Here is an 18,470-nt window from a genome sequence, read left to right on the forward strand (position 1 = left end):
TGGCGAGTACGGCAGGATGTTGTGTCCACACCACACCCTGATCCGCGCAGTATGCAGCGAACTCCACCGAAGTGAATTCGCCGCCGCGATCAGTCCGCAGCACTGCGCAACTTCTTGCCGCTCTCCGCCTCCTGCGCGCGCCTTGAACTTTTTGATCGCCTCCGCCGCCTCGTCCTTGCTCGTCAGGAGTTGCAGCCACATATAGCGACTGCAATCATTCCACGAGCAGAAGGAAAGTACCGTCGACTACCGTTTGTGGCTAGGCGTGATTGGCCTACAGAGATCGCCGTGGACGAGCTCGAGAGCGTCCGTCGTGCGATACTTGACCGTCTTTGAGAATGGACAAGCCTCCTCTGCTTCTCGGCCAGGACAGCTATCACACAGCTCGCCTGCATGCGACGTCACTATCAGGAGAGTGGCCTCATCATCCTCATCAGCCTACGTTAAATGAGCCTCAGCCTTCTTCTCCTGCTTGCGATTTGGGCACTCCTTTGCCCAATGGCCCGTCTTTCCGTAGCGTCGGCAGGCGTTGGGGTCGACCTTCTTCTTCTTCGAAGAAGCCTTACCGCGACGCTTGCCATCGCCACCACGGCTGGAGGAGGCTTCCCCGGACTTCTTCATCCGGGTAGCCCACTCCTCCTCTGACAGCAGCAGCTTGCCGCTGTCCGTCGTTGTTGTGGTCCGCTCCATGCGCTCGTCCACCGCACGCAGACGGCCTGTCACATCCTCAATGGTGAGGGTGGACAAGTTCAGCATCGTCTCTATGGAGAGAGCGATCTGGATGTACTTCACCGGCACGGAGTGGATGTACTTGAAAACCGCCTCTTCTTCGTCGATGGTGACGCCGTGGCTCCTCAGCTCGCTGATGAGCGACTGCAGGCGGAGGGAGAAGTCCTCCACCGACCCACCATCCTTAAACTTGAGGGTGGCATACTCCTGCTTCAGCAGCTGGGTCGTCGCCTTCTTTGCGCGGTCGGAGACGACACGCATCACTGCAATGGCCTCCCACGTCTTCATTAGCAGAGTTCTTCGCCCCCAACGGCTCCCTTGTACTCCGCTGGCACAGCAGCGAGGATAGCCTCCAACGCTGACATGTGGTCTTCTTCGTTGTCGGTGCCCTTGTCAATGGCATTCTAGAGCCGTCAGGCTCTGAGCTTGACGTTCGTGGTCACCGCCCACTCGCCATAGTCGGTGCGAGTCAGCGTCGGCCAACTGGTGCCGCCGACCTCCCGTACCGTGCGCACAACGACCTCCTGTTGTGGCTGGGCAGCCACAGCAGCGCCGCTGCTGTCGCCCATCTCCAAACCGTCCGTCATCGCCAGCGGTTAGTCCGACGACGGCGCTTGTACGGCTCTGATACCACTTGTTGGCCCCGAGATCTCCGACACGGGTGAGCCGACCGCTCACCGTCGTTGCCGACCACACACTATGGCTAGATGTAGAAGAAGGGAGGGAGAACAGAAGACGCACACACACAGCACAAGCACCAGCGTTGGCCGGAGCTCTGCAGAGGAGATGGCAAAACTGAACTCGCTCACTTTATTGAGTTGCAGTGGGAAGCTATAAATACAATTCTACCCATCTAATCCTAGTACACAGACATGCCAGGCTGCCATGCTGCTACAGTGACTAGATGTGACAGCAGGGCTGACTTTGGCGCCTGCCCCTGCTGTGGCTACAGTGCGGCAAGAGAGCCTTTCGGCGTCTGCCCCTGCCACGGCTACAGTGCAGTAGCAGGGAGCCCTTTCAGCGCCTGCCCCTGCCGCGCGTTCAGAGATGGGAGAGCAGCAGATTACTTTACAGCATTTGCAGTATCCTCAATTTTCCTACACAGAATTAAAGTGAGTACAATTAATGTCAAGTGCATCATATGAACAGAAAGCAAAGAAGCACACACACATGTAGTACCTTGATAATATATATGTGCGGCAGCAGCTCCCACATGCCCATAATGGCAATTTCTTCCATGGGAAAAAGTGATTGCAAACCTTCCTTGCACATTAATTCACTACAACATTGACAAAAGAGTATGTATAATGGGGAAAGAAATGAAAGACCATATTTGAACAAGAACAAATGATAGGATCCACGTTCCAACTTGAAACTGGGATTGGATCAAATTGCAGATGGAGAAGCTAAACAATGCAATTATGCTGAAGAGATCATTTCGTGGGTACAGGGAGCACATGATAATTTCACACTTCGCCTTCAAATATAAGAATACAGAAGATACCTGATTACAAAAATGACCCTATGAAATTTGATCAGGAAGTATGTGCGTATATAAATGAGATCAGAAAATTGAAGAATGGTGGAAACTCAACAATAAATCTTTCTTATGATGGAGAAAAGGAAAAGAAACGCAAGTTCAAATGTATGATGTTGCCTTTGATCTATTTGTGTCTTGTAATCTTCTTCACTCTCCCTCTTCTAGAGAGAAGAAAATGAACAAATGTTCGCTTTTCTCAAGCAAGGAGTCACACAAGTAAAGAAACCAAATCATTTGGGACAATAGAATCAGGAAGAATGGTGACCTCATCCTAGTATCCTTAGTGTGCTGAGCCTCAAAGAAATATTGTCTCAACCAGTACCACATGTCAGTACAACGTTTAACAAGAATAAATGAGAATTCAACATATCTATCCCTGCCTGAAAATTAATTAAAATGTTGCACGCCTCTTATCCTGAGGTTTTTCATTCACCTCTGCAAGTTTCTACGTTTCAAGTGGGAATGGATGCAATCAAACTCTATAGACTATCCAAAAACTAGTAGTGTTTGGTTTGAGGAATGGGCTAGTCCATCATCTTCTCCTTACCTTTTTTTTGTCTGGTTTGTGGAATGGAACTGGTTGATGCATCATCACCTCATTCCTCATGAGCTAATAATTAGTATTAGTGTGAAGAATGGAGTTATTTCACCAAATTTGAGGAATGGACTCACAATGCACCACCTCATCTAGAATGGTTTGATTCCTCAAACCAAACACCCTGTAAATGTCGCTTCTACCTTTGTTCTACTACATTTATTTGACCGCAACCACAACAGCTACAATTGTTAGATGATCCCAACGGTGCATAGGTGTGCATTGCACCATGTGCATTGACATGAGAAATCAAATGTGTTATGTGAACCTCCGTAAAACTTCGGGAGTATCTAGTAAACTCGAGTTTGACGTCCTAAATCTTTGAAGGTACGAGGTATTGAACCAAAAGACGGACGAGGGAGAACACATACCCGCCAACGCCAGCGAAGCGGACGGGCACAGGGGACAGCGCCCTGACAGACGCCATGAGTCGCGAAGCGAGCGAGTCGCTGGATACCTCGCCAGCGACCACGAACACCCGGAGCTCCCCATCGCGAGCGGCAGCGTCCACAACACTACCGTGGGAGAGCGCGCGCGTGAGGGGCCTAGGCGGCCGCGCTCGGCGACGCCCCTCGGCTGCGACCCATCGCAGTAGCATCGGCCGCGTCAGAAGAAAGAGGCGCCGGACGGAGTGGAGAATGGAGAGTCGAAGCCTGGGTGTGGGCGACTGGTCGAAGAGCCAAGCCCAACACAAGTCTCGGCCTACCTGGCCGGGTTTCTGGCGTGGGCCTTGCGCGCACGTCAACTGAAACCCCAAAACCCTCGAGCTGCTGCGGCGCGTGGGCTTTCGGCTCCCGACAGCGCAAAAATATCACGATCCACCCTTCCCAGCTGCCGTCGCCGCCACCGCCGCGAACGAGATGGCTGCAACCCTTTTGCTCCGCGGTCTCCGCTCATCGGCGAGCCGGGCACATATCCAATCTCTTTCCCATGCCTCCTCCCCGTCGGCGCTGGGGTCTTCCCTTCTACGCCGCCTCTACTCCTCTGCGGCGGCGTCAACCGCCGTCTCGCCTGCTTTCACGCCCGGCGGCGTCATGGACCCGTCCCGCATCCGCAACGTGGCGGTGATAGCCCACGTCGACCATGGGAAGACGACGCTCATGGACCGGCTCCTGCGACAGTGCGGGGCCGATATCCCCCACGAGCGCGCCATGGATTCCATCAGCCTTGAGCGCGAGCGCGGCATCACCATTGCCTCCAAGGTAGGTAACACATCTCGCAGGGCCCGTGCTTGCATGCGTGGTTAGTGAGGCTGGAGCCGGGATTCTTATCCTACTACCATTTCGTTGGGCAAGTTGCGTGCATCACAGCAATGATCTTAACATAATCCGCCTCAGAGGCCATTCTCAATTTTTGGTTTCTGTGTCCCATAATTTGACATGCACTCCTGAGTCCTGAGTAACACTTCGTCCTTTAATTGACTTCGTTGTGTTTGAATTCGAATTGGTCAGAAGATGGATGTTAGCATGTCACGATTGGTTCAACTACTGTTCTGAAGTGTATACTGTGCTTGATGACTCATGTGGTTCATTTGTATGATTGTATCAATTTACAAATACGTTATGCCCATTTCCATTCCGTGAGAAACGAAAGTAGCATTTGGCCCTAAACTCTTTATTCAACATTACCCGCACTCTCATGCATCATTGCAGTGATCACTTAATCCTCGCTTTTTTTTCGTCGATAGCGTGAGTGGACTGTATTAGAAGTTTAGAACTTTCCTATGATCTGTAGTAAGTATATCATTTATTATATGTTAGGCTACTTTTCTGGTGCAAGCGGGCCTGGTGCAAGCGGTAGAGTCTTACCGCCTGTGACCGGAAGATCCCGGGTTCGAATCGCGGTCTCCTCGCATTGCATAGGTGAGGGTAAGGCTTGCCACTGACACCCTTCCCCAGACCCCGCACAGAGCGGGAGCTCTCTGCACTGGGTACGCCCCTTTAGGCTACTTGTCTTCATGCAGCAAATATAAAATCTGATATGACATCAATCCACATTCTAGAATCAAGAGTGACAAATCGGTGTGTCGGTGCTGCATAAAGAATTGTTAAGTTGCGATTGGAAACCACTACACTGTGTATAGAAGATTTTTGTGTAGATCATTTCTGATTCATTATTCCTGCAATGATTAACTTGCCATCTGATTTCTCTTGTTAATGTACACACAACATATCATGTTAAATTTTTATACCTAAATTTAGTCTTAATTACCCTGCTTGTTAGAGGCTTAGAGCTGAAATGACACAAAAACTGTGATGTTATCAGCACTTCAATTACAAGGGTCTCATAATTAGATTAGTAATCAGGTATTTATCTGATATTAGGCTGTATACAGAATAGGATCTACTAACTGCTACTTTGCATGTGGATGATACTTAACTTGCTACTGACTGTAGGCTCAGAACATTCTTACATGATCTTGAAGAGCTTGATTTACAACCATTATGCGGCACTTCCATTATGTGTCTAGTAAATCAGAAATGAAGAATCTAGTCAAGAACTTAGGAAAAAAGGATTAATTGTGTTCCAGTAGTTCTCACTAAATTGAAGTTAATAAAATAATTTCAGACTACAAATCATTGTATTCCCTTTGTATGTTTAGTAAGATATAGCATTAATCTGACCTGTTGATATGATATGACCTTTTATCCCGTTTAAATGGCCGTTTTGCCCGACTAAGTGGCTGTTTAGCCCGAATAATGGCTAAACAGCAAGTGACCGACTGTTTACCGTTTAGGATAACACTAATGATACAAGTTTGGCATGCCAGCTAACTTATGTAATATCTCGTGTGCCAAGTTAGTTTTGATGTTTACACCACATGTGCACTCTTTCACCATATGCAAGATTGATTTGAACTAACATCTGCATAGTCTGGTTGATAAACATGCTGGACAAATCACATGGAAATCAGGTGCTCATAATCCACTCTGATTAGCATACCCTTATTTCCTATTCCTAAGTTCCTGCACTATAGTGAAGTATTGCTGTATTCAATATAGAGCATGCCATATGAAACCTTTAGCAACACTGCTTGCTGATGTTGGCTACTTTTAGGTCACTTCTGTCCCTTGGAGGGAAAATGAACTCAACATGGTCGATACACCTGGCCACGCTGATTTTGGTGGTGAGGTATGTGGTCCTCATATAATTTTCTATGATTTGTACTGAAATGTAGATTTTGATGTGATGTACAATATGATCATTGCCAAATTTGTTGCAGGTTGAACGAGTTGTTGGGATGGTGGAAGGAGCTGTCTTGGTTGTTGATGCTGGAGAGGGACCTTTAGCACAAACTAAATTTGTGCTTTCAAAGGCTTTGAAGTATGGCTTGCGCCCAATTCTTCTCCTCAACAAGGTTGATAGGCCTTCAGGTCTGCATCATTATCAGATGTTAACGTTATTTCAGTAGTATTTTCTGATTGCAATGGATCAGGTTAAAGACACAACGAAACGATTTTTCTTTACAGGGAAACCATTTCTAGTGTTCATCATTTTAACTGAAATGCCATTGCACCATTGTTTGTACTAGTTTGTTCGAGTAAACTAACTGATAAAGAGTCTTATGGTGAGCATGTACATCTAATTTGTTACACTAATATGACTAAATGCAGACTACATGACATCTGAAGTTAAATGGGTTGAATGATAGGTTGATTTAAATAAGGCAAGGGAAAAACAAGTAGAATGTAGATGCTTTAAGATTTCCCCCCATCAGGAACCACTAGAAATAAGTAAATTAAGATGAAATGGTTTTGACCAAAACTTCTAAATGTTTGTTTGTTTGCCAAATTTAATTTGGAAGCTGAACTTTATGCAATGTAGACTTCTTTTAATTAGATGAAATGATGCTATCCACAATTGTTTAACTCTCTTATGTTGCATCAACAGTTTCTGAAGAAACCTGCAATGAAGTAGAGAGCTTGGTTTTTGATCTTTTTGCAAACCTTGGTGCTACAGGTCCAGTCCTGCTCTTCAATTTGGTTTCTTTAAAGTTCTTTCTTTTCTTTTTGTGAACTTGTTTTGTTTGGATTTTGCAGAAGAACAGTTAGATTTCCCAGTTCTTTATGCATCCGCTAAAGAAGGGTGGGCTTCCTTAACTTTCACTAAGAGCCCCCCTGATAATGCAAAGAATATGTCTTCATTGCTCGATTCCATTGTACAGCATGTTCCTTCACCAAAAGCTGATCTTGAGGCTCCATTCCAAATGTTGGTTAGTATGTACTTGAAGAACACCAAAACTTGATTTTGTTTGAGATGAGGGTTGTGTCTGCAATTTCTTTCTTTAATTCCATCCTTAGTTATGCATATGGTGATATAGTAGAATCACTGGCCATAGGAAATGTCTTTATTTGTATGAGTTCCGCTTGATTTGCAACTAGAAGAATAAACAGGCCTTTCATTCTTACAATATTCGCTTCGATGCCACAGTCCATGGTACCGATTTGCCATCCCATTTACTGTTCACCAGTGATCTCTATTACTGCTTGGGTTGGTACCTGGTGAGAGGACATCATAAACAAAAGGAGGTTGGCCGGATTTAGTGTAGGTGGAAGGGATGAGGGAAGTACTGTCAAGAGGCACGTAGGATGGCTCATGGCCCACGTTCCAAGCTAGCATCCTACACCTACCCTCATCACCCCTTGACCTTCATTTATGGCTACCATGTCCCAGTACTGATCCTGAACCCAGTCGCAATATGTTTAAGGAATTGCTCTCTGTTTAAATGAATGAGATTATCAATAAAGAATAACAGAAGGATAAGTCCTTGCTACACCAAGAGCCTGGTCCCAGGCAGGAATGCTCCCAGTCAAACACATAAAATCTCACTTTGAAGGTAGTAATTCACTTTTCTTTCACAGGTTTCCATGATGGAACGTGATTTTTATCTAGGACGAATACTCACTGGGAGAGTAAGATCTGGTGTTGTCCGTGTTGGTGACAAAGTCCATGGTCTTCGCAGTACAGATGATGGAGTTCAGAAGATTGAAGATGGAAAGGTCTATCAGAACATTGTGCCCCTTTTCCTTTCAAATTCTGATAATATTCTTTTTTTTCCCCTTCATTATGTGTTAATATTGTCTTACTGAAAAGCCTCAATGACTTATACAAATTATACTAAATAATCTAGGTTGTCAAACTCATGAAAAAGAAAGGCACAAGTATGGTAACAGTAGAGGCTGCAGGGGCTGGTGATATAATTTCAATGGCAGGATTGGCTGCTCCAGCAATTGGACATACTGTGGCAAATTCAGAGGTAGCACTATATGCTTTGATTGGCTACTTAACCTTGTCAGTTGCCTCAAATTTACTTCTACCTCTGGTCATAAAAACATGTCCTTTAGGACAAGGTTTGATCAAATCATAAAAAATACAAGCATCAATAACACTTAATTATTTAGTTTGCAAACATGTAAAGTGGTTGCTATTTTTAGGTATTGACTGCTCTGCCTACAATTGAGTTGGATCCTCCCACAATATCCATGACATTTGGCGTGAATGATTCACCGTTGGCTGGCCGGGATGGCACTCATGTAAGTACCAAATAACTTCCCTCTACATCGTACTTAATGGTGTTCTTATTATTTTTATTTTCTTCCAATCAAACCTTAGTCTTTCCATTGGATTTTGTGAACAGAAGATTAAAGAGCTTGCACACTTGTAAAAACAAGAGTATGATATATGAGATAAAATAAGATTTCAGCTTATGTTTATCACAAAACAAAATTACAAAAATCAACTAGACCTAGATGAGTCGTGATTTAATATTTGATTTATGATTACCTTGAGCCCCCTGAAAGTTGTTACAGAACAATCAGTGTACCTTATTTATTTTGATTGACAAATCAAGTGCATGATGTGGATAGCTTGCATGGAGAGAGAAACATGCTAGTGGGGTTTGCAAATATAAGATATATAGATATAGATATAGATTTGCTCCACCCCTTTACTTAAACTACTAATCAGAATGTAGTTTCTGTCATTGTTATGGACATGGGCCTTGGCCTTGAGCAGCAGCAGGATGCACAGTAGAAGCAGTGCACCGGCCAGCCAACAGAAGCTTGCATCCAGGAACTATGTTACTCGCATTAGTTAGTGGTTAACTAGTTAGTTTGTTAGATGTGCATATCCATCTGTTAGCCTTATCAATCTGTTAGCAGGTGTGCTAGTCTCTACATAAAGAGCACACCATCTCCTTTGTAAACCAAGCAAGAACCCAAAAGAAGCAGTCAGAGCCTCCTGAGGGAGGGAAACTAGCCAGTTCTTTGTGCTATCCCGTCTACCCCAACCAAATTCATATGATTCATTAATTTGATAACTAAGTCAAGACTTAATGATACTTCTTGTTGTCATTTTCCTAAACGGAACACCACCGATCAGCCTCATTTGGTTAAAGGCATACATCCAATAAGAGCTATTATCGACCAGCTTCACTTGTTGCTCAGTACTGACTAAACATGGACAGTTGGACTGGACTGAACTTGATTAAATATATAGGATGACATTCTAGTATGTCATTTTAAAGCTAGGAATATAAAATTTGTATTTGCTAACAGCGTGTTTGGTTCATGGATTGAGTTTTATCTGACATGAGTTAGTCCAGCATGCAACTAGAACGGGTCCATCTGTCATTTTCTCGGAATGGATCCATTCTGCAGAATCACCTAGCTGTTGGCTTGCGGGAGCACTGTGCAGAGTGTCTTTGTGACCGCTGAGTTCAGCTCGCGCTGCAAACCAAACAGCTCAGGGAGGTTCAGTTTCTGGTTCCAATGATTCCATAGAGTCATCACGCAAACCAAACATGCTATACAACAACAACAGCAACAAAGCCTTTAAGTCCCAAACAAGTTGGGGTAGGCTAGAGTTGAAACCCAGCAGAAGCAATCAAGGTTCAGACATGTGAATAGTTGTTTTCCAAGCACTCCTATCTAAGGCTAAGTCTTTGGGTATATTCCATCCTTTCAAGTCTCATTTTATTGCCTCTACCCAAGTCAACTTCGGTCTTACTCTGCCTCTCTTCACGTTACTATCCTGACTTAGGATTTCACTACGCAGCGGTGCCTCTGGAGGTCTCCGTTGGATATGTCCAAACCATTTCAACCGGTGTTGAAAAACTTTTCTTCAATTGGTGCTACCCTTAATCTATCGCGTATATCATCGTTCTGAACTCGATCCCTTCTTGTATGACCGCAAATCCAACACAACATACGCATTTCCGCGACACTTATCTGTTGAACATGTCGTCTTTTCGTAGGCCAACATTCTGCACCATACAACATAGCAGGTCTAATCGCCGTCCTATAAAACTTGCCTTTTAGCTTCTGTGGTATCCTTTTGTCACATAGGACACCAGATGCTTGGCGCCACTTCATCCACCCTGCTTTGATTTTATGGCTAACATCTTCATCAATATCCCCGTCTCTCTGTAGCATTGATTCTAAATATCGAAAGGTATCCTTCCTAGGCACTACTTGACCTTCCAAACTAATATCTTCCTCCTCCCGAGTAGTAGTGCCAAAGTCACATCTCATATACTCAGTTTTAGTTCTACTGAGTCTAAAGCCTTTGGACTCCAAAGTCTCCTGCCATAACTCCAGTTTTTTATTCACTCATGTCCGGCTTTCATCAACTAGCACTACATCGTCCGCGAAAAGCATACACCAAGGGATGTCCCCTTGTATGTCTCTTGTGACTTCATCCATCACTAAGGCAAACAGATAAGGGCTCAAAGCTGACCTTTGATGTAGTCCTATCCTAATCGGGAAGTCATCCGTGTCTCCATCACTTGTTCGAACACTAGTCACAACATTGTTGTACATGTCCTTAATGAGCCCGACGTACTTCGTTGGGACTTTATGTTTGTTCAAAGCCCACCACATAACATTCCTTGGTATTTTATCATAAGCCTTCTCCAAGTCAATAAAAACCATATGTAGGTCCTTCTTACCCCTATACCGCTCCATAACCTTGTCTTATTAAGAAAATGGCTTCCATGGTTGATCTTCCGGGCATAAAACCAAATTGGTTCATAGAGACCCGCGTTATTTCTCTCAAGCGATGCTCGATAACTCTCTCCCATAGTTTCATAGTATGGCTCATCAACTTAATTCTCTGGTAATTAGTACAACTTTGAATATCTCTTTTATTCTTGTAGATTGGTACCAATATACTTCTCCACTTGTCAGGCATCTTGTTCGATCGAAAAATATGGTTGAACAGCTTGGTTAGCCATACTATAACTATGTCCCTGAGGCATCTCCACATCTCGATTGGGATACCATCCGGTTCCATCGCCTTACCGCCTTTAATCCTTTTCAACGCTTCTCTGACATCAGATTCTTGGATTCTCCGCACAAAGCGCCTATTGGTGTCATCAAAAGAGTCATTCAACTGAAAGGTTGTGTCCGTATTTTCACCATTGAACAATTTGTCAAAATACTCTTGCCATTGATGTCGGATCTCATCCTCTTTCATCAAGAGATGCTCCCTTTCATCCTTAATGCAATTAATTTGGTTGAAGTCCCTTGTTTTTCTCTCACGAACCCTAGCCATCCTATAAATGTCCTTCTCTCCTTCCTTCGTACTCAAATGTTAGTAAAGATCCTCGTACGCTCTACCATTTGCCACACTTACAGCTCGCTTTGCAGTCTTGCCACCTTGTACTTCTCTATGTTGTCCACACTCCTGTCATGGTACAAGCGTCTATAGCATTCTTTCTTCTCCTTAATAGCCCTTTGGACTTCCTCGTTCCACCACCAAGTATCTTTAGCCTCGCCTCCACTTCCTTTGGTTACTCCACACACCTCTGAGGCCACCTTCCGAATGTTGGTTGCCATCTTCTCCCACATGTTTATGTCCTCTTCTTCCTTCCAAGAGCCCTCTTTGATAACCCTTTCCCTGAATACCTCTGGCGTCTCCCCTTTCAGTTTTCACCACTTTGTTCTTTCAATCTTAGCTTGTTTATCCCTACGGGCACGCACCTGAAAACGAAAGTCTGCCACCAAAAGCTTATGTTGAGAAACAACACACTCCCCTGGTATCACATTGCAACCCAAGCATGCTCGTTTGTCCTTTCTTCTTGCGAGGACAAAGTTAATCTGGCTAGAGTGTTGTCCGCTACTGAAGGTCACTAGATGAGATTCTCTCTTTCTAAAGAAAGTGTTGGCTATCATCAGGTCAAAAGCTACCGCGAAGTCCAGAACTTCCTCCCCCTCCTGATTCCTACTACCATACCCAAAACCTCCATGAACTGCCTCGAAACCTGCGTTTGTAGTACCTACATGCCCATTAAGATCTCCTCCTATAAAAAGCTTCTCACTACTAGGTACAGCTCTATTCGGTCTATCTAAGTCTTTCCAGAACTGTCTCTTAGCACTCTCGTCGAGGCCTACTTGGGGGGCATACGCACTAATTACGTTCAAGACCATATCACCGACAAGCTTGACTAAGATAATCCTATCTCCTTGCCTTCTCACTCCCACCACACCATTCTTGAGGCTCTTATCAATCAAAACTCCTACTCCATTTCTATTCCCGATTGTCCCTGTGTACCCAAGCTTGAAACATGTATTGTTCACCTCCTTCGCCTTCTGACCCTTCCATTTAGTCTCTTGAACACATAATATATTTACACGCCTCCTAGTCGCGGTATCAACTAATTCTCTTAACTTACCTGTAAGCGACCCTACATTCCAATTACCTAAACGGATCCTAGTTGGTTCGACTAACTTCCTTACCCTTCGCACCCGTCAACTCAGATGTGAAGACCCTTGCTCATTTTTCACTACACCCGGGCGCCGATGTAGCGCGCCACTAAGGAAGCGACGACCCGATCCTTGCTCACTTGACACCATGCCCAGATCGCGACACGGCGCGTCACCAAGGGGGTGCCGACCCGGCCCTTGCCCATTTAACACCATAGCCGGGTTCCGATATGGCGCTGGCGCGTCGCTAAGAAGGTTACGCTCCAACGGTTTTCTTTCGGGTTTCATCTCCATTAGAATGGCTAGATTTAACGTTGGCTCGCCATGCCTATCACAACCCTCCTCCTTTACCAGGGCTTGGGACCTGTTATGTTGAGACAACATAGGCGGAGTTGCGAACCAAACATGCTATAAAGGAATACAAAAACAACTGCTCATATGGCTTTACTTTCTATAATTTTGCAGCTAACTGGAGCAAAAATTGGTAACCGCCTGATGGCAGAGGCAGAAACGAATTTGGCTATTATTGTTCTCCCTGGACCATTATCAGAATCTTATGAAGTTCAAGGAAGAGGAGAGCTTCAGTTAGGTCTGGATTGTTGATGAAACCACACCTATTCTACTGTATAACTGAACTTAAGTTAACTCGTTTGGAAGTTCCTCATACTTTGTTTAATGTGTAATCAAGAATACAAAATGATGATCTGTGTATGTTCCAGGAATATTAATCGAAAACATGCGGCGTGAGGGATTTGAGCTTTCGGTTTCACCTCCAAAAGTGATGTGAGTTGCAATTTTTCACGTAATAGCAAACTATATTCTCTCTGATTGCAAATATAGATCATTTAGGACATTGGCATGGTCTATAATATGACACTTCAACTTACAATTATTTTCAAGTTATACTATTTAATTTAAAATAGAGTTATGTATTGTGAAAGTATTTTCCATGATGAATCTAGTGACATCCATGTGTTATCAATTTATTTAACTTTTCATGCATTGATGGATCAGATCAAAGAAGTTTGACTTGATTAGAATCCTAAAATAACCTACATTTCGAATTGGAGTAGCTCGATATCTATTTCTATGTTAGGTTTCTATATTAGATTCTGTGGTTCAAAAGGACCAGCTTTCCTTTCCTTGCTGAGCCTCTTTGGCTAAGTTCGAGTTCCCCTTCTCGCCCTTCTCAGGCTCTGTACAGTTTTTCTGTTTTCTGTTTTGTTTTCCTCTATTAGTTTGTACAGTTGTTCAGTTGTTTCGTTGTTTCTTATTTTTAATAAAATTCTTACAGTGGGGGCCTCCCCTGCTGTATTTACGGTCAAAAAAAGTAATTCCTTTTTATGGCATGGAACTTCATGTGTGAACAATTTGCAGCTAGCGTATTCATTTTTTTCCTTGAAATAGGTATAAAACAGAGCGTGGTGAAAGGTTGGAGCCTATTGAAGAAGTGACTGTTGAGGTATAAGAAACTATGGTTGAATCGCCTAATTTATCTTTGTTTTCTTCTAATATTAATTCTGAATACCAATGAGATATTGTAGGTGGATGAAGAGCATGTGGGATTCGTCTTGGAAACCATTACACACAGGAAGGGTGAAGTAGTTGACATGGGCCCGGTTCCTGGGACAACTGGAAGAACTCGAATCTTCATGACGTGTCCATCTAGGTCAGTAGTTGGTATTTTGTGCTAATGATTGGTTACACCATAGAACCTAGAAAAGCATGTCTGGTATCTGCTGAATAACTGTCTTTAGGCTGTAGCCTAAGTTGTTCATGCTTATGGAATACCTATCCGCCTGTTCCCAGCAGGGTTTACTGCATAACCAATCAGTGTGGGATTCCAGAGTTTCTTTTTCCTTCTGTGGAGTATTAAACCAGTTCTGTTATTGTAGTATCAAATGATCTATTGTGGAATGCAGGGGTTTGGTGGGTGTCAAAGGAATTTTCAGCAGCTTTACACGTGGAACTGGATTTATGCACCGTGCTTTCCAGGGTATGATGCTATATTTTTATTGATAATTCAATTCAGTGCTAGCTCACATTCAAGTCTGTAACTGATCTATGCTATTGCTAGAACTTGAAATTACTTTCATCCGAACATGGAGGCAAATAATGAACTGGCTTGCCAGTTTACTCATCTATAGGTTTTAATGATATGTGAGCGCTTAGCAGAGATGTTATTTTTGTGTAGTTAATGTTCTAATGCTCATTGAAAGACGTAAGTCAGAGATTAAACATAAGCTCTGAAATGATGAATGAAGATAAGTGATCTTATAAGTTGAACATAACTATTAAATGGGGAGCACCCAAATTTACCCTATTTGGAACTTTGCCCGGTGAAGTGGTAGAGTCTCTCCACAAGATTAAACAAAAGTAGGGCTGTTTAGAAATTCCCTTCCCGACACCCACCATGTGTGGGAGCTTTCAACACTGGATACAAACTTTTATGTAACTATAGCTTGCTAGATTTAAGCATTTGTGAATCATGTCACTCTGTTTATCATGGTTAGATGGTAATTGCCCTTATGTTTACACGAGCAGTGTGTACAACACATATGCGCAGGTTGTAAATCAGTAACATGATGTTAGTTGTGACATAAGATGAGCAACATTGACTGCTTTGTTTGGCCATTAGTCGAACAAGTTCAATTTCATTTGTACCTTCTGCAATGTGTACCTGAGTCATATCGCATTAATTTGTTTGCATGAGCAAATCAGGTCATTATCATATGAAAATCTGGATGGTGTGGGTGTGTGGGTTTGTAAGGGCTTTTACCCCTTCTTCTTCTTTTTAATATAATGGCCCAGCTCTCCTGCGTGTTCAAAACAATTGAATCTTACTAATTGCCGAGGACTAACTAGACTTGATGGTTATTTGACGTGTGGTTTCCTGTGATTGCAGCATATGCTAAATACAGAGGTCCACTTGGCAGTGTCAGAAAGGGAGTTCTGGTAGAGCCATTTTCTTCAACTTGATAATTCTCTATTCTATCATGTCCTCTTTGTTTGCCAAACATGTGTTCATAGAATTAGAAAGCTAATGAGATACTCCTTTAGCAAATAATTTTGCACAACTGAACAAAAAGGGGTCTTGTTGAATGTTGAATAAAAACAAGACTAAATGTCACTGTGCTGTTCAACTCTGACTCAAATTTCTCTATGTTCATATATATATAGATATCTGTTGGTAAGGGACTTATCACTTCACATGCCCTTATGAGTTTAGAAGCTCGCGGGATCCTCTTTGTATCTCCTGGAATGGAGGTAACTATAATACATTTTATTGTCAGCTACTATCTTGGGTAAGAGTTGTACTAACCCCTCTTTCGTCCTCCTGTTTGAAAGGCATATGAAGGCATGATAGTTGGTGAGCACTCACGTGACAGTGATCTTGAGGTAAGATGATTAAATACAAATCACGGCCTATTTCTTTTTCTCTTTCCATACTTGAAATCAATGTACCTTTGGCAGGTGAATCCTGTGAGAACTAAAGAACTTACAAACATCCGAGCCCCTGGAAAGGATGAAAATGTTCGTTTGTCTCCACCTCGATTGGTATGTTCTTTTTTGCTCTTTTCTGAGATATCATGAGAGAGGGTGTTTCTTTTCTGTAAAGGAAACACAATACTGCAACGCCTGATCAATTGGTTAATTGTCCACTGTGACTTAGATCAGCCATGCAAATTCTAGAACCTATTATTGCCATATGATATTATGTTCACACATTGGGGTTCGAGATCTGATGAGAGCAGAGGAAAAATGAGGCTTGGTTTTTTTATTTGTTTGTTTGATGAAAAGTTTAACATTCCTCTAGCTATCACAAAACCTTAAAAGAAATTGTTGAACCATGCAGATGAGTTTGGAAGAGGCAATTGGATATGTTGCTGCAGATGAGCTTATTGAGGCAAGTATCATATGGGGATCGAAAAGGAGAAAGCAGCAAGCACATTATAGCGAAGTGCTTTGTCTAGCTCGCCAGCGCTCATGGTGACAACACAAAAGCAGAAATCCCAGCAGAGAAGAATGGGCCCATATAGCTTATTAGTCATGGGCCTTTTCCCACCTCGTGGAAATGGGATCCAAGCTGACACGCTGCCCTATATTTCCACGGGCACTAAACATGCCTTTGGGTACAATGGGCTTGTACCAATCGCATGGAAACAGGATCCAGAATCATTTTTAGAATATATGTTTGAAGTTTCATTAAATGTAACATGTATTGTTTTCTATGATTATTACGACAATCTTTAGAACATGCTGGCCTCGTCAAGCTTGAAGGCGGCACCGGTGGGTCACAAAAAATTTGACTAAGTCTTATTTCTCGCAAGTGTTTCAATTTCGTTAACTCCAATATGATCGAACATGAACACCTTCACCTTCCGTACCGATTTAGCTTTTTAAAAATATTTTTCACTTGTATCTTACCACATCACTAGATCCAATGCATATGCAAAGTTAGTCCAAATATAATGGCACTAAATAATAGTTTTACATCTCTCTTAATAGGTACAACTATCTATCTAAACCCAATCATGCACTTTATTACATCTCAGTCGGTGGAATAAGAACCCCTAGTATACACTTTTGTCTTCATGCTTGTTTTCATTTTCTTTTCTTCTCTCCAAGTGTGAGCTTGCTCGTGTGATCATCATCTCCACCTTCTCCCAACCTTGCTCACCATTCCTCGTGTGAACATAGCTCAATTACAACTTTATTAAAACTTTAAAAGCATTAGTCCACTAGTTATCATTTAATTACCAAAATCAAGCGTAAGCCTTTCAAGGTTCTGGTGAGGAAACTCGAACAATAAGGCCCAAGACAAAAAGAACAGTAGGTCCTTCATCTTCGGTCTTTTTCCCTAGCGGGGAAATATCCATGCTGACATGCATGTGGCTCGTGTTAACGGAAGAACTGCTCCAGAGCTTTATCAACGACTTCATGGAGTCTTGTGCGGAGCGCATGGCTCACTCACTACAGCTCTATGTAGAGATAAAAATGGTACGGATATTTTCCGACCGTATTCGAAACCGAATCCGTTTAGAGGGGTTGAGATATGTCCGTATCCGAATTCGGATATCCAACATCCGATACCGTATCCGTATCCGAATACTCAAATCGCATATTTATGATGTCGATATCCAATCGTATCATATCCGACATAGTTGACACTATCCGTATTCGAATCCGAATCCGATCAGAAATATAAAAACAAATGTAATATCGGTGATATCCGTCCGTATCCGATCCATTTTCATCCCTAGCTCTATGGAAAGCTGTCGCTTGCTGGCCACGACGCCCCATTCTGTACTTGCATTAGTTACGGAAACCGCAACCGCCAGAGTTGTTCACGTACCTGTATAGAATCTCTAAGAGACTCTCTAAAATTCTTCCTAAATATTAAGAATAGAGATTTTGATGAAAAACTACCCTCCAACAGCTTATCTAAATGGTTATTCAAATATAATAATCTTTTATTTCGAATTTTTCACTAGCTAAAAATATAAGACGAGAATGACTCTCTAGAGCATGCATGAGATATAGAAAAAACTGTTAGAAAGTGAAAAATATATAAAGCAATTTTTATGCAAATGACTCTCTAAACGATGATTTAGAGTGTGGGATTTAGAAAAGCTCTTCAAGATCTCTAAGTACTCACACTTGATCAATGTAAGGACCTCTTTGAATCTTCTAAGAAAAATGAGAATGATATCCAAACTCTACCCCAAACATACTATTTGGAGATTTTTACCATACAAAGACAATAATCACTATATGAATGAAATCCAAATATTTTTCATTTTTTTAAAAAATCTAGAATGCAGATTCTATATTCACTTGTATAATCTAAACTCTCATTATAAGAATGAGATCAAAACATATACCCTATTTTGTGTTGAAT

The 18,470-nt window shown here is 42.8% G+C and overlaps 2 protein-coding genes across 2 annotated transcripts; one reads left to right on the forward strand and one right to left on the reverse strand.

Annotated features, from left to right (window-relative positions):
- Positions 1 to 1,622: 1,622 nt before the first annotated feature.
- LOC136532374 (probable lipid-A-disaccharide synthase, mitochondrial) lies at positions 1,623 to 3,510 on the reverse strand. Its single transcript, XM_066524981.1, has 3 exons — positions 3,236 to 3,510; positions 1,909 to 2,008; positions 1,623 to 1,826 (listed from the first exon to the last, which is right to left on the reverse strand). The coding sequence occupies exons 1-3, from the start codon at positions 3,460 to 3,462 to the stop codon at positions 1,818 to 1,820; spliced, it is 336 nt and encodes a 111-aa protein (XP_066381078.1). The 5' UTR covers positions 3,463 to 3,510; the 3' UTR covers positions 1,623 to 1,817.
- A 126-nt stretch (positions 3,511 to 3,636) lies between these two features.
- On the forward strand, positions 3,637 to 16,878 carry LOC136532372 (uncharacterized). Its single transcript, XM_066524979.1, has 19 exons — positions 3,637 to 4,066; positions 5,922 to 5,996; positions 6,088 to 6,238; positions 6,756 to 6,824; positions 6,905 to 7,077; positions 7,727 to 7,864; positions 7,996 to 8,121; positions 8,300 to 8,398; positions 13,034 to 13,157; positions 13,288 to 13,351; positions 13,976 to 14,030; positions 14,113 to 14,237; positions 14,491 to 14,564; positions 15,474 to 15,523; positions 15,749 to 15,835; positions 15,917 to 15,967; positions 16,043 to 16,126; positions 16,425 to 16,479; positions 16,823 to 16,878. The coding sequence occupies exons 1-19, from the start codon at positions 3,725 to 3,727 to the stop codon at positions 16,876 to 16,878; spliced, it is 1,998 nt and encodes a 665-aa protein (XP_066381076.1). The 5' UTR covers positions 3,637 to 3,724.
- The last annotated feature ends 1,592 nt before the right edge of the window (positions 16,879 to 18,470 follow it).

The sequence above is a fragment of the Miscanthus floridulus genome, unplaced genomic scaffold (assembly GCF_019320115.1).
Source record: "Miscanthus floridulus cultivar M001 unplaced genomic scaffold, ASM1932011v1 fs_5_1_2, whole genome shotgun sequence".
Taxonomy (NCBI): domain Eukaryota; kingdom Viridiplantae; phylum Streptophyta; class Magnoliopsida; order Poales; family Poaceae; genus Miscanthus; species Miscanthus floridulus.